The following is a 15,640-nucleotide window of genomic DNA, read 5'->3' on the forward strand; positions in this document are numbered from 1 at the left end:
GGCAGCTGTTTGATTTCATTTCCTTGATGGGTACATTTTATTTCTACTTTCCAGTCATTTCTATAATCCCTCTGTATGTGTGACTTATTGCTGATATGTCAGCCCTTTACAATTAAAAAGATATTTGGTTGTATAAGTATACCAATAGTAGGGCAGGAAAGGTGATTCTAATTGAGAGAGAGAGACCAAAACTAGAGGACAAACGTATTTGATGGTTACTACATAAGCCCATGGAGATTTTGGAAAAAAATATTTTTGCCTATTTAAGGCACAGTCCAATAAGAAAAGAATAAAAGAACATTCAAGAGAAGGTTGAAGTAGAGTGAAAGAAGTATGTTTGCAGTGAATACATTGGCATTGGCCCTACTGAGTGAATGGGCTGTTCGTAGAATCACAGAATTGTTACAGCATTTGAGCCCTTCACCCCCAACAGGAGCACAACCTTGTGATTGGGTTTGGAGGCTTGCGTGCCTCAAGGACCCAGAGAGCTATGTTGGCTGGAGTCAGGGCTTTATGCTTTAGCTTTTGGTAGGATCACCCATGCCAAACAGGACAAAGGGAAGAGACTAGACTAAGAATGGTCCAACAGTCTTCCAGGTTCAGGGGTTTAGCTCAGGGCTAACAACCCTGACTGATAAAAACAGAATGTTGTTATGGAAACAGCAATGAAGAATCCTTCTACATTTGAGTGTGATGATATTCCTGAGTCTCCACCTGGGACTTGGATGACTGACAGTAGTGAAAACCGAGAAGCTGCTAACACCATGAAGGAAGTCAGATACACTGCCAGGGACTGAGGACCTTTATTGCTGCCCTAAACATGAGCGGTGTAGTGGGCAACAAGTGAGTGAGCCCTTCAGCCATTAACTCTGTATTGGTTTGTAGCTGGTGAATCCGTTCCATTTATCCATGATCGTCACAGTATTCCCTTTTAATTCTTTTTGGAAAATTGATCTGATTTCCACCATCCCAAACACCAGTTTCTACATCAAAACTACACTCTCAATTAACAAAATTACTTTGCACTGCCCTCCAGGTTTTCCCCAAAGTATTAAATCTGAATCCTCTGATCTCCCTTGAAACCTGCACTGACAGAAACAGCTTTGCTCCATTTTAAACTAAAAAGGATATTATGATATGCTGCATAACTACACAGTAAGGAACACCAGTTACTTGAACGCATGGATATGCTTCCGCAACAATGAGATGCTGTTTTCCAAAGTAGGTCCAAGAATATCAATGTACTTGGGTCAATTATTATGTACTGTACATATGTGGTTCTGGTCCTGGCCCTGGCCCTGAGTGTGGTTCAGGAGCCAACACTGAGCATAATGTCTGAGCTCTAATTTCAGTTTCTATCCTTATGCCGTGCACCACACACAGCTGTGGTAGGTTTATGAAGAATGGAGCAAAAACAGACAGTATTTTAAGATGGGTCATAATCTAATCCCTTCAGTAGCTGAATGTCTGTATCCTTTTTATTCTGCAAGGCAGCATGGCAGCACAGTGGTGCAGACCAGGGTTTGACACAAATCTCAGTACTGCTTTCTGGAGTACAATATAACCACAACAGGGAGGCAGCTGACTGTACCTTGGTGTTGGCACTGACCTTTTTTTAAAACTTTCTTCACAACAATCACAAAAGGGGACAAATATTCTGGATTGCTTTAAGTAGAACATTTAGTGTTTCACTCATTCCAAATGTGAATGAATGCTGTGGAGGAAAGGCATCATCTGTGATTCTATGCAGTTCACACTTCAATTCAAGTTTATTTGTCATTCAATGATACATGTATAATCTGTTATACATGAATGTTACTCTGGGGCCAAGGTGACAATAGAACAGGTAACTCCAGACTCTCTTAATAGTGTCAAAGCTGGTCTCAAACTTAATTAATGACATGTGGCAGTGAATGATGTATAGTGGGAGAAAGGTTCTGAGGGACAAAGGGTCAAGTTGCTTGTAGGATGAAGGAATGGGGGGAAGAATTGTGTCCTAGTGGAGAGGGGAATCAGGAGTTTTAGGAGGAAAATGGGATCAGTGTATGATGAAGCCACCATTGTTCACGTCAATCAGAAAGAGGAGACAGATTGTGTGGGAAAGAATGGGGATGAGTGTTGGCACAATTAAATCCTTTTCTGTGTGGTGTACCATGCCTGGGAAACTAACATCATAAATGGAACAAAATAAATGGAGAATTAGGTAATCCAAAAGCAAAAGGCTGCCAATGTTGGAAAACATCAGTCTGGAAGCACATCAATCTAAAATTTTAACTTTCTTCTTCCTTCCAGAAATACTGCTGAGGATTTTCAACATTCAAGCAAAGCCCAGGTGACAGGAAGAGCTGCATTCTGAGAAAATGGTCTTTATCACAAGATTCCGTAATACAAAGCCATGTCATTCTACACATGTGCAAAGAATCAAGGTGAGAAAATAAAGTTTATTTATTCAGGGTTGCGGTTAGGTTTTTTAATCATATAAATTTCATAAGAACAAACTTTTATTCTGTATCCCAGACTTTTTGGCAGTGATTTTGAAATCCATGAGGGAGAATTTCAGTTACCCAAACTGCTGTTGTGTGATGGGGTGGGTAGCCTGTGTTTAATGGGAAATTATGGGGACTCAAAGGGGAAGATTATCCATATCATGTAGTTTGGACAGTCTTGTCCTTTTGTTGCTGAGTGCTAAACTAAGAGAGCTTTCCTTTTATTGTTCTGCCCCATGAAGATTAAAAGAAAAAGTAAGAGTAAGATATTCAGCCGTTACTCGTCCATTTGACTAATCAATAGCTAGTTCTTTACCTGAACTCCATTTTACTTTCAGATCATATACTTCAGTAGAGCCCAAATATTTATGAAGCTTTGTGGTTCAGTGAAGGATTCTCCTTTGGCACCTTGTTTTTTTTTCTAATTGTCAAAGTCCCATTAGAGATGCAAGAGACTGCAGATACTGGAATCGGGAGCAGCAATCTGCTGGAAAAGCTAGAAATGACCCGCTGAGTTCGTCCAGTAGATTGCTTGTTGTCAAAATTACACATCAGGTAGCACAGTGGAGTATGTTTGAACTTGGTCCTAGTCGTTCCCGTGGACATGCTGCTGAAGGAACTCAGTAGATTTGTCTTGACCCAATATATTGACTGCCCCTTTGCCTCCACAGATGTTGTTTGAGTTCCTCTAGAAGCTTGTCCTCTCACTCCTGATCACAGCCTCAGCAGTCTCTGCAACCGGTTACTCCAGTTTGCTCCCAGGCACTGAAGCCCATGTCAGCCAACAGGGAAATGGAAGTCTAAAAATGACAGATACTAAAAATGTGGAATAATAATAGAAAATGCTGAAAACACTAGGTCAGGTGATGTCATTCCACAGATGCTGCTAATCTGTATACTGGCAGGATAAATGGCTGCTCTAAATTTCCACCTAGTGTAGACTAGTGGTAAAAGAACCAAAGGGGAGTTAATAGTCATGTGTGAGAGAGAATAAGATTTAGGACTACAGGAAAATGAGGAATAGGATTGATGAGATAGCCTTGCTGGGAGCCAGGATGGACCTAATGGATCAAATACATTCAGTGGCCACTTTTTTAGCTCCTGTAGCCACAGGTGTACGTTCACGGACTTCTGCTATGTCCCATCCACTTTAAGATCAACATGTTACACATTTAGACATGTTCTTCTGTACACCTCTGTTGTTACACGTGGTTATTTGAGTTACTGTTGCCTTCCTGTCAGCTTGAACCAGTCAGGCCATTCTCATCTGACCTCTCTCATTAACAAAGCACTTTCACCTACAGAACAGCTGTTCACTGGATGATTTTTTTTTTTTAGATTATGAGGACACTCAGTCCTCGTTTATTGTCACTTAGAAATGCATGCATTAAAAAATGATACAACGTTCCTCCAGAATGATATCACAAGAAAACACAAGACAAACCATGACTAAAACTGACAAAACCACCTGGTGGTGGCATCCGTTAGTCTCGTGAGACCATGGATCTGCGCCTGGAAAGTCTTGTTTCAGTCTGCGTTAGAGCAGCGTCTGTTGTGGCTGTAGAGTCCCACACGGGAGTGATAGTCTCGGGTGCAGCGACTGCACTTGAAGGCGCTGTCCTCCAGTGTTGTCTTGGTGCCGTTTTTCTGACAAGTGCGCTTTTCTTCAGCAGCAAGCCTCAGCTTCTCTTCTCCTCTTTTTAGACCTCTGCGTAGTTCCAGCCTCCAGTGAGAGCGATCACTTGCGATGTCCTCCCACCTCTTGACGTTCATTTTCAGTGACTTCATGCCTCTCTTGCAAACACCTTTGAAACGAAGATGGGGCCGCCCTTGTGCTCTCTTGCCAGAGGCCAGTTCCCCGTACAGGTCATTCAGGATCCTCCCGTCTGACATGCAGTGTACGTGGCCCAGCCAGCGGAGACGGCGTTGTTGGAGCAGGGTGAAGAGGCTGGGTATCTGGGCGCAGGCCAGGACCTCACTGTTGGTGACTCGGTCGGACCACATGATGTCCAGGATGAGTCTCAAGCTGCGAAGGTGGAAGGTGTTGAAACGCTGCTCTTGTCTTTAGTAGAGGCTCCAGGTCTCACTGCCGTAAAGCAGTGTGCTGAGGACGCAGGCCCTGTAGACCGCAACTTTGGTGTGCGTCATCAGCTTTCTGTTCTCCCAGAATCTTTGTCAGCCTGGGAAATGTTGAGGCTGCTCGTCCGATCCGTCTATTGATCTCGGGGTCTAGGGAGAGGCTGTCCATGATGGTGGAGCCAAGGTATGTAAACTCGTGAACTACCTCCAGCTCGTAGTTGTTGATGGTAATGGCAGGGGGATGCTCAATGCCTTGGCCCAACACGTTGGTTTTCTTCAGGTGATGGTCAAGCTGAAGTCCTGGCAGGCTCTTGAGAAGCTGTCCATGAGGCGTTGCAGTTGCTCTTCAGAGTGTGTTGCCAGTGCCGCATCGTCTGCAGACAACATGTCCCTGGTGAGTACTTCATGAACCTTGGTTTTTGCCCTCAGCCGGGACAGACTGAACAGTCTCCCGTTTGATCTGGTATGGAGGTAGACACCATCAGTTGATGTAAAGGTGTGCTTCAGCATGTCTGCGAAGAAGATGCCAAACAGGGTGGGGGCAAGCACACAGCCCTGCTTCACACCGCTGCGGATGTTGAAGGCCTCCGAAGAAGAGCCGTCCAACTGAATGACATCCTTCATGTCTGTGTGGAATGACTGAACTATCCAGAGGAGCCTTGGGGGACAACCAATCCTGGCGAGGATTTTGAACAGGCCATCTCTGCTCACAAGGTCGAAGGCCTTCGTAAGGTCAATGAAAGCGACGTCGAGTGGTTGTCTTTGCTCTCTGCATTTCTCTTGTAGCTGTCGAAGGGAGAAGATCATGTCGATTATGGAGCGTTCCGACCTGAAACCGCACTGAGACTCAGCATATACCCTTTCGGCTATTTTCTGCCGTCTGTTCAGGACCACGTGGGCGAAGACCTTCCCAACGATGCTCAGCAAGGAGATTCCCCTGTAGCTGTTACAGTTGCTTCTGTCCCCTTTGTTCTTGTATATGGTGACAATGTTGCAGTCTCTCATGTCTTGCGGCACTGCACCCTCAATCCAGCACTGGCACAGTAGTTCATGCAGGTGGTTTAGCAGGATGCTCATTGCACATCTGACTGCCTCTGGTGGAATGCCATCCAATCCTGGTGCCTTCCTGGTGGGCAGGCTGTCAATGGCTTTACGCAGCTCTTCGGCAGTCAGCAATGCATCAAGTTCCTCCATGACAGGCAGGCATTCCACAGCGTCTAGTGCGCTGTCCGAGATGCTGTTTTCTCTGGAGAAGAGTTCAGAGTAATGTTCCACCCATCTCTCCATCTGCTTGCCTTTGTCATTGATGGTCTCGCCTGTTATGGTTTTCAATGGTGCGGTCTTGCTCTGGGTTGGCCCGATGGCCGCCTTGATCCCCTCGTACACTCCATGGATCTTGCCTGTGTCAAATGATGACTGAATGCTTTCGCATAGTTGTAGCCAGTAGTCATTTGCACAGCGTCTGGCTGCTTCCTGGGCCTTGCTTCTTGCTGTCCTTAGTGCTTGCAGTGTTGCCTGGGCGGGGTGGCGTTTGTGCTCTAGTAGTGCAACACACTCACCTCGATGACAGCGGTGAGCTTACTTGAGCTCGCTTCAAACCAGTCCTGTGTCTTGCCCTGTTTCTTCCCGAAGGCCTTGAGTGCAGTACTGTGGATATAGCATCCCTGAGAGAGTCCCATTTCTGCTGAGCATCTCCTTCTGGTGGGTCTGCAAGGAAAGCATCCTCCAGTGACTTGATGAACTCTGCAGCTTTGTCTGGGTGTTGTCGTACTGGCATCGATGCGCTGCTTGCCTGGAGGCTTGGCGCAGTCCATCTTCTTCGGCCGAAGTCTGATCTTGCAGCAAACCAGAGAGTGATCCGTGTCGCAGTCGGCACTCTGAAAGGAGCGAGTCATGAGCACGTTTCTCAGGTGACGGCGTCTTGTGATTATCAGGTCTAGCTGGTGCCAGTGTTTGGAGTGGGGACGCTGCCAAGACACTTTGTGCTGAGCCTTGGTCTGGAAGTAGGTGTTGGTGACACACAATTCGTGGACCATGCAAAGCTCAAGCAGCCGTTGCCCGTTGTCATTCATGCTGCCAATCCCATACCGCCCCAGGCAGCTTGGCCAGGAGTCGTGGTCAATGCCCACTCTGGTGTTGAAGTCGCCAAGTAGCAGCAACTGTTCCTGACTTGGGATCTCCTGTATCATCATTGAGAGCTGGTCGTAGAACTTGTCGTTTGTGTCTTGTGTAGAGTAGAGGGTTGGGGCATAGATACTGACAAGGTTGACAGGCCCATTGGATGTGTGGAGTTGAAGTGAGAAAATCTGCTCTGTCCCTTTTTTTGCTAGGCTCTATCACCTTCAGCAGCGAGTTCTTCACGGCAAAGCCGACACCATGCTCTCTGGTCTCGTCTGAGCCCTTCCCCTGCCAGAAGAAGGTATAGTCTCTTTCACGTAGGGTTCTCGATTCTGCGAGATGTGTCTCTTGGAGGGTTGCGATGTCCACTTGGAGTCTCGACAGTTCTTTGTTAATCACTGCTGTCTTGTGTGTGTCACTGATCTCCCGAAGGCCATCTGATATACCAGTTGTCATGGTCCGCACATAGTTACAACAGTGCAAAGCAATACCATAATTTGATAAAGAGCAGACCATGGGCACGGTAAAAAAAAGTCTAAGTCCCAATAGACTCATCATCTCACGCAGGTGGCAGAAGGGAGGAACTCTCCCTACCATGAACCTCCAACCGCCGCCAACTTGCCGATGGAATACCATTGGAAACACCCGACTGCAGTGGACTCTGAGTCCGTCCAAAAACTTCGAACCTCTGACCAGCCCCTCCGAGCACCATCCTCTGCGGAGCACTTCGACCCCACCCCGGCTGCCGAGCAACAAGCAAAGTTGAGGACTCGAGGCCTTCTCCTCTGGAGATTCTGGCACACAGTAGCAGCAGCAGCGAAGTAGGCATTTCAGAAGTTTCACCAGGTGTTCCTCTGTGCTCTCATGTCCGTCTCCATCAAATCAGGATCGCGTACGGCACCCTACTTGACAAATAACAGACATCACCACTGGAGTGGCCGCTGCGAGCTGCATCGTGCTGCCATCTTCTTCTCCCTCTTCCTTCCCACATCATTTTCTGTCAATGCTAGAGACCATTGTGTGAAAACACCAGAAGGTCAGCAGTTTTTGAGATACTCAGACCACCCTATCCAGCAGCAACAATCATTCCACAGTTAAAGTCACTCTGATCAAATTTCTTCCTCATTCTGATGTTTGGTCTGAACAACAATTGAACCCCTTGACCATGTCTGCAAGCTTTTATGCATTGAGTCGCTGTCATGTGATTGGCTGATTAGATATTTGCATTAATGAGCAGGTGTACCTAATAAAGTGGCCACTGAGTGTAGTGTCCAATTGGTCATTGGAAGTACAAACGTCCTGATGAAGTTTTCTGGTTCAGGTTCAAGTTCCACTCCACTTGGAACACTGAGGAACAGCTACTGTCTGTTTTGCTACTGTTCAGATGAAGCATTGAACCTCATTTACTGTCGTAGGTGCATTTGCAAGATCCCATGGCACTTTTTCCCAGCAGGACCCTAGAAATTATCACAATGCAATTATATGCCCAGGGGCTCTTCAGGGATGAGCTTTAGCCACTGGAGAGATAACATGGTCCACTTAAACCCAGGACCATCAGTACTCTGTATGCACTGCTGATCGGTGTCAGGTCAAGTCACTTTTTATTGTCATTTCAACCATAACTGCTGATACAGAACACAGTAAAAATGAGATGACGTTTTCCAGGACCATGGTACTACATGAAACAATACAAAAACTACACTGAACTACATAAGAAAAAAAACACAAAAACTACACTAGGCTACAGACCTATCCAGGACTGCCCAAGGTGCACAAAACAGTGCAGACATTACAATAAATAATAATAAATAATAACCTTGCACTCAAGAGTGTTGCCTGGGTAACTGTAAACAGTGATTTAAGAAAAGCTCAAAACATAAGAAAAAGGAGTTGGAATAACCCATTTGTCCCCTTGAGCCTGTTCCATTATTTAACAAGATGGATCACCACTAATCTTCTACATCAACACTGTTTCCTTGCATGATCCCATGTCATTCTTCCAAGATCCAAAATCTGTCAAGGTCAAAAGAATCATCTTCTTAGTGCAAAGATTTCTCCTCATTTCAGTCCTAAATGATCAAGCCCCTTATTGTGAGAATGTAGTCCTAGATCTAGAAATGAAGGGAAACATCCTTTGTGCATTGTCAAGCCCTCTGGTTATTTTGTCATTTCAATAAGGCCATCTCTCTGCCTTCTAGACTCCAGAGAAACTAATTTGCTCTATCTTTCCTCATATGATAGACTTGACACTCAGTGTGATAAGTGTTTGTTGCACTTCCTGTAAAGCAAGAACATCCTAACTTGATGGAGAAATAAAACTAGAAAAATAGTGAGCAAAATAAATAAACAACAAAAAAGATTTTATATAGAACATAGAATAGTACAGCACATTAGAGGCCCTTCAGCCCACAATGTTGTGCCGACCCTCAAACCCTGCCTCCCATATAACCCCCCACCATAAATTCCTCCATATACCTGTCTAGTAGTCTCTTAAACTTCACTAGTGTATCTTGCCTCCGCCACGGACTCAGGCAGTGCATTCCACGCACCAACCACTCTCTGAATAAAAAACCTTCCTCTAATATCCCCCTTGAACTTCCCACCCCTTACCTTAAAGCCATGTCCTCTTGTATTGAGCAGTGGTGCCCTGGGGAAGAGATGCTGGCTATCCACTCTATCTATTCCTCTTAATATCTTGTACACCTCTATCATGTCCCCTCTCATCCTCCTCCTATCCAAAGAGTAAAGCCCTAGCTCCCTTAATCTCTGATCATAATGCATACTCTCTAAACCAGGCAGCACCCTGGTAAATCTCCTCTGTACCCTTTCCATTGCTTCCACATCCTTCCTATAGTGAGGCGACCAGAACTGGACACAGTACTCCAAGTGTGGTCTAACCAGAGTTTTATCAAGCTGCATCATTACATCGCGACTTTTAAACTCTATCCCTCGACTTATGAAAGCTAACACCCCATAAGCTTTCTGAGCTACCCTATCTGCCTGTGAGGCAACTATCAGGGATCTGTGGACATGTACCCCCAGATCCCTCTGTTCCTCCACACTACCATGTATCCTGCCATTTACTTTGTACTCTGCCTTGGAGTTTCTCCTTCCAAAGTGTACCACCTCACACTTCTCCCGGTTGAATTCCATCTGCCACTTCTCAGTCCACTTCTGTATCCTATCAATGTCTCTCTGCAATCTTTGACAATCCTCTACACTATCTACAACACCACCAACCTCTGTGTCGTCTGCAAACTTGCCAACCCACCCTTCTACACCCACATCCAGCTCATTAATAAAAATCATGAAAAGTAGAGGTCCCAGAACCAATCCTTATGGGACACCACTAGTCACAACCCTCCAATCTGAATGTACTCCCTCCAACACGATCCTCTGCCTTCTGCAGGCAAGCCAATTCTGAATCCACCTGGCCAAACCTGCCTGGCTCCCATGCCTTCTGACTTTCTGAATAAGCCTTTCTGTGTGGAACCTTGTCAAATGCCTTACTAAAATCCATGTAAATCCATTTTCAATGAAGGTTCCTCTTCTAAGGCAAATTGATAAATAGTCTCTGATTTTCTATTTTTTAAACGCTTTTATTTTGTAAATATGCATTCTATAAGTGTAAATTTAACAAGTAGAAAGGCAAACCCTGGGAGAAAATAAATATAGTATTCAATCTAAGTGCATGTTTAAAAAAAATGCCATGAACAGCCATATACAGTAAGTTTGGAAGCATTTTTAAATTCAGCGAAGAAGTAGGTTGGTAAATTAGTTTATTATTGTTACATCTACTGAGAAATAGTGAAATCCAGTTTTGCATACTGTCCATACAGCCCATGTCAGAATAAATTAGCAAGAAACAAAACAGACTGTGAGACCTTCATCAGAGTCCGTATGATGATAGGAAATGTGACCCGCTGTACAAGGGGGGGGGGGGGGAAAGGGAGGAGGCAAAAATGAACTGCTGGAGGAACCCAGCCAATCAAGCAGCACCTATGATGGCAGAGGAATGGTCAACATTTTGGGTCAAAACCTTCTAAACTCGAAAGAGACTGTTTGCATCATAATGGTAATTGGAAAAGTGCTGAAATCTACAATGAGGAATATGACGGTAAGACATAATAAAAATATGACCAATCGAAGTCAAGATAAATTTCTGAAACAGAAATCATGCTTGACTAAACTACTTGAGTTCGGATCTATTATCTCCAGGTCCCTTTATGTTCACAGTACCATTCACTGACTGCTGTACATACTTCCTAACTTGCAATGATTCATGTTCAAGGGCATTAGCATTCTCCGCACATTTTTATCATCCAACCGCTCGCCATTCACAATAAATATTTCTGTTTGTCTTTTGCAACCGAAGTGGCTGATAATTCATTAACATCACTGATTGCAGCTTATTCACGCATTGTCCCAGGAAATGGGGAGTGTGACACCAGAGGTCGAGGAGGGGGGGGGGCCTTAGTGGTAAGATGGTAACAACAGTTCGCACTATTTAATTTATAGTAATTTATGTGTCTTAAATTGTATTGCTGCCAAAACGCAACAGATTTCACGACATATATCACCGATAATATACCCGATTCTGAAGTGGAGTTGGAAGTTTGGTTGGCATAAGCCCGGTGGAGAACGGAGTGGTTGGGTGACACCGGCGATGGGAGGAGGGGGAGCGGTTACAGGGTCACACCAACAGTCGGGGAGTGTTTAGAGTGTGAGGGTCGGGGAGCGATTACAGGGTGACACCAGTAGAGGGGGAGCGGTTAGTGTGACGAGTGTGAGGGGCGTGGTTTGGAGAAAGGGCGTGCCGAGTGTCGAGAGATCGCAGAGTGGCCGCGGACTTGAACGCCGTTTCGGTGCCGGGAGGAGCGGCTCTGCTGCGATCCCGATCTCAGCAATGGGTTGTTGTGGGTGCGGTGGCGACGAGGTGAGAGAATGTGTCTTGTATATTTTAAAAACGCAAACAACAGGAATTCTGCAGAATTCCAAAACGCAAACAACAGGAATTCTGCAGATGCTGGAAATTCAAGCAACACACATCAAAGTTGCTGGTGAATGCAGCAGGCCAGGCAGCATCTGTAGGAAGAGGTACAGTCGACGTTTCAGGCCGAGACCCTTCGTCAGGACTAACTGAAGGAAGAGTGAGTAAGAGATTTGAAAATGGGAGGGGGAGGGGGAAATTCAAAATGATAGGAGAAGACAGGAGGGGGAGGGATGGAGCCAAGAGCTGGGCAGGTGATTGGCAAAAGGGATATGAGAGGATCATGGGACAGGAGGTCCGGGAAGAAAGACAATGAGGGGGGGAAACCCAGAGGATGGGCAAGGGGTATATTCAGAGGGACAGAGGGAGAAAAAGGAGAATGAGAGAAAGAATGTTTGTATAAAAAATAACAGATGGGGTACAAGGGGGAGGTGGGGCCTAGCGGAAGTTAGAGAAGTCGATGTTCATGCCATCAGGTTGGAGCCTCCAACCTGAGTGTGGCTTCATCTTTACAGTAGAGGAGGCTGTGGATAGACATGTCAGAATGGGAATGGGATGTGAAATTGAAATGTGTGACCACTGGGAGATCCTGCTTTCTCTGGCGGACAGAGCATAGGTGTTCAGCAAAGCGGTCTCCCGGTCTGCGTCGGGTCTCGCCAATATATAAAAGGCCACATCAGGAGCACCAGACGCAGTATATCACCCCAGTCGACTCACAGGTGAAGTGTTGCCACACCTGGAAGGACTGTTTGGGGCCCTGAATGGTGGTAAGGGAGGAAGTGTAAGGGCATGTGTAGCACTTGTTCCGCCTACACGGATAAGTGCCAGGAGGGAGATCAGTGGGGAGGGATGGGGGGGACGAATGGACAAGGGAGTTGTGTAGGGAGCGATCCCTGCCGAATGCAGAGAGAGGGCGGGAGGGAAAGATGTGCTTAGTGGTGGGATCCCGTTGGAGGTGGCGGAAGTTACGCAGAATAATATGTTGGACCCGGAGGCTGGTGGGGTGGTAGGTGAGGACCAGGGGATCCCTATTCCTAGTGGGGTGGCGGGAGGATGGAGTGAGAACAGATGTGCATGAAATGGGGGAGGTGTGTTTGAGAGCAGAGTTGATAGTGGAGGAAGGGAAGCCCCTTTCTTTAAAAAAGGAGGACATCTCCTTCGTCCTGGAATGAAAAGCCTCATCCTGAGAGCAGATGCGGCGGAGACGGAGGAATTGCGAGAAGGGGATGGCATTTTTGCAAGAGACAGGGTGAGAAGAGGAATAGTGCAGATAGCTGTGAGAGTTAGTAGGCTTATAGTAGACATCCGTGGATAAGCTGTCTCCAGAGACAGAGGCAGAAAGATCTAGAAAGGGGAGGGCCATGTCGGAAATGGACCAGGTAAACTTGAGGGCAGGGTGAAAGTTGGGAGGCAAAGTTAATAAAGTCAACGAGCTCAGCATGCATGCAGGAAGCAGCGCCAATGCAGTCGTCGATGTAGCGTAGGAAAAGTGGGGAACAGATACCAGAATAGGCACGGAACATAGATTGTTCCACAAAGCCAACAAAAAGGCAGGCATAACTAGGACCCATACGGGTGCCCATAGCTACACCTTTAGTTTGGAGGAAGTGGGAGGAACCAAAGGAGAAATTATTAAGAGTAAGGACTAATTCCGCTAGACGGAGCAGAGTGTTGGTAGAGGGGAACTGATTGGGTCTGGAATCCAAAAAGAAGCGTCGAGCTTTGAGACCTTCCTGATGGGGGATGGAAGTATATAAGGACTGGACATCCATGGTGAAAATAAAGCGGTGGGGGCCAGGGAACTTAAAATCATCGAAACGTTTAAGAGCGTGAGCAGTGTCACAAACATAGGTAGGAAGGGATTGAACAAGGGGGGATAAAACCGTGTCGAGGTATGCAGAAACGAGTTCGGTGGGGCAGGAGCAAGCTGAGACAATAGGTCTGCCAGGACAGGCAGGTTTGTAGATCTTGGGTAGGAGGTAGAAACGGGAAGTGGGGGGTGTGGGAACTATAAGGTTGGTAGCAGTGGATGGGAGATCCCCTGAACGGATAAAGTCGGTGATGGTGTGGGAGACAATGGCCTGGTGCTCCTTAGTGAGGTCACGATCGAGGGGTAAATAAGAGGAGGTATCCGCGAGTTGTCGCTGTGCCTCGGCAAGGTAGAGGTTAGTACGCCAGACTACAACAGCACCCCCCTTATCGGCGGGTTTAATAATAAGGTTAGGATTAGTGTGGAGGAAGTGGAGAGCAGAGCGTTCAGAAGGAGTGAGGTTGGAATGGGAACAAGGTGCGGTGAAGTCGAGACGGTTGATGTCCCGTCAGCAGTTAGCGGTAAAGAGATCCAGAGCAGGCAGAAGACCAGAGCGGGGTGTCCATGAAGAAGAGAAGGGTTGAAGACGGGAGAAGGGGTCATCGGTGGGGGTGGAAGAGTCCTTGCCAAAGAAGTAGGCTCAGAGACGGAGATGGCGGAAGAAGAGTTCCGCATCATGGCGAACACGGAACTCACTGAGGTGTGGGCGAAGGGGGACAAAGGTGAGGCCCTTACCGAGGACAGAGCATTCTGCCTCCGACAGTTGAAGGTCGGAGAGGATGGTAAAGACCTGGCACGGATGAGAGCTGGGATCAGAGGGGGGAGTGGGGAGGGTTGGGGTGAGAGGAAGATGGAGCCTCTGAGGACCCAGGAGCTGGCGATTGGATCTGAAGGAGATGGGATTGCAGAGTATTGGTGGGGGAAGGGGAGACGGGACCCATCCTCCCCTTCCCCCACCTCCCCCTTGTACCCCATCCGTTATTTATTTTTATACACACATTCTTTCACTCTCCTTTTTCTCCCTCTGTCCCTCTAACTATACCCCTTGCCCATCCTCTGGTTCCCCCCCACCACCCATCTTTCTCCCCGGACCTCCTGTCCCATGATCCTCTCATATCCCCTTTGCCAATCACCTGTCCAGCTCTTGGCTCCATCCCTCCCCCTCCTGTCTTCTCCTATCATTTTGGATCTCCCCCTCCCACTTTCAAATCTCTTACTAACTTTTCCTTCAGTTAGTCCTGACGAAGGGTCTCGGCCTGAAACGTCGACTGTACCTCTTCCTAGAGATGCTGCCTGGCCTGCTGCGTTCACCAGCAACTTTGATGTGTGTCTTGTATATTGATGTTATTGTGCTTAGGCTACGTAGAATTCCTGCAGTCGTTTTGTTTACATTGTCAATTTGTTTTTTTTAAATATTGGATGATAGTAGACCAGAGGCAGCTTTAGAAACCTTTAATTGCACTTGTCAAGCATTCGCTTCCACAGAGGAACTCCCTGCATCACCCCTTTAATCGCAGAGGAGATCCGTCTGGATATGTTTATGGGATTTCATCTCATTTTTGTGGTTTTCACTTGAACTTTGGGTCATGGTTGATTTCATTCCATTTCATCCATTTCATTTGTGGGTGGTTGTTTTCTCAGAATGTGCTGCCTTTTGCTCAAAGTGCAATTACATCAAATGAAATTGTAACTTAAGAGGCCAACACAAGAGACGGCACGATATTTTGCAAATCCTGGAAATCTTTAGCAACTTGCACAGATGTCGATCTTTTGCTTGTTTCTGTAGATGCTGTTTGACCTGCTGAGTTCCTCCAGTGTGTTTTGTGTGTGTTGCTCTGGATTTCCAGCATCTGCAGAATCTTTCGTGTTTACCATAGATAAGGAACTCAGCAAGTCAAGCAGCATCAAGGGAGGGGACATTTCGGGCGGAGGTCCTTCATTAAGACTTGATAGGAGAGACGGCAGGAGCTGGGAGTCTGGAGCAGCATACTAAGGATTTGGAGAACGTCAGCGGACCAGGCAGCATCTGAAGAGGAAAATGAACGCTCAACATTGAAGGTTGATAGCCTTCGTCAGCACTGGAAAGAAAGCAGGGTAAAAGGGTGGAGCACAAGTGGGCATGTGATAGGTAAGTCCAGGTGAAGAGATTGATGGGCA

General features: G+C 46.6%; 1 protein-coding gene across 1 annotated transcript in view; it reads left to right on the top strand.

The window, feature by feature from the left end:
* Positions 1–11,494: 11,494 nt before the first annotated feature.
* LOC140197765 (choline transporter-like protein 1) overlaps positions 11,495–15,640 on the top strand; it is a 95,667-nt gene continuing 91,521 nt past the window's right edge. The window contains exon 1 of the mRNA XM_072258198.1: positions 11,495–11,619. Coding sequence (XP_072114299.1) covers positions 11,590–11,619 — 30 coding nt within the window. The 5' untranslated portion in view covers positions 11,495–11,589. The remainder of the gene's footprint in view (positions 11,620–15,640) is intronic.

The sequence above is a fragment of the Mobula birostris genome, chromosome 5, assembly GCF_030028105.1.
Source record: "Mobula birostris isolate sMobBir1 chromosome 5, sMobBir1.hap1, whole genome shotgun sequence".
Taxonomy (NCBI): Eukaryota; Metazoa; Chordata; class Chondrichthyes; order Myliobatiformes; family Myliobatidae; genus Mobula; species Mobula birostris.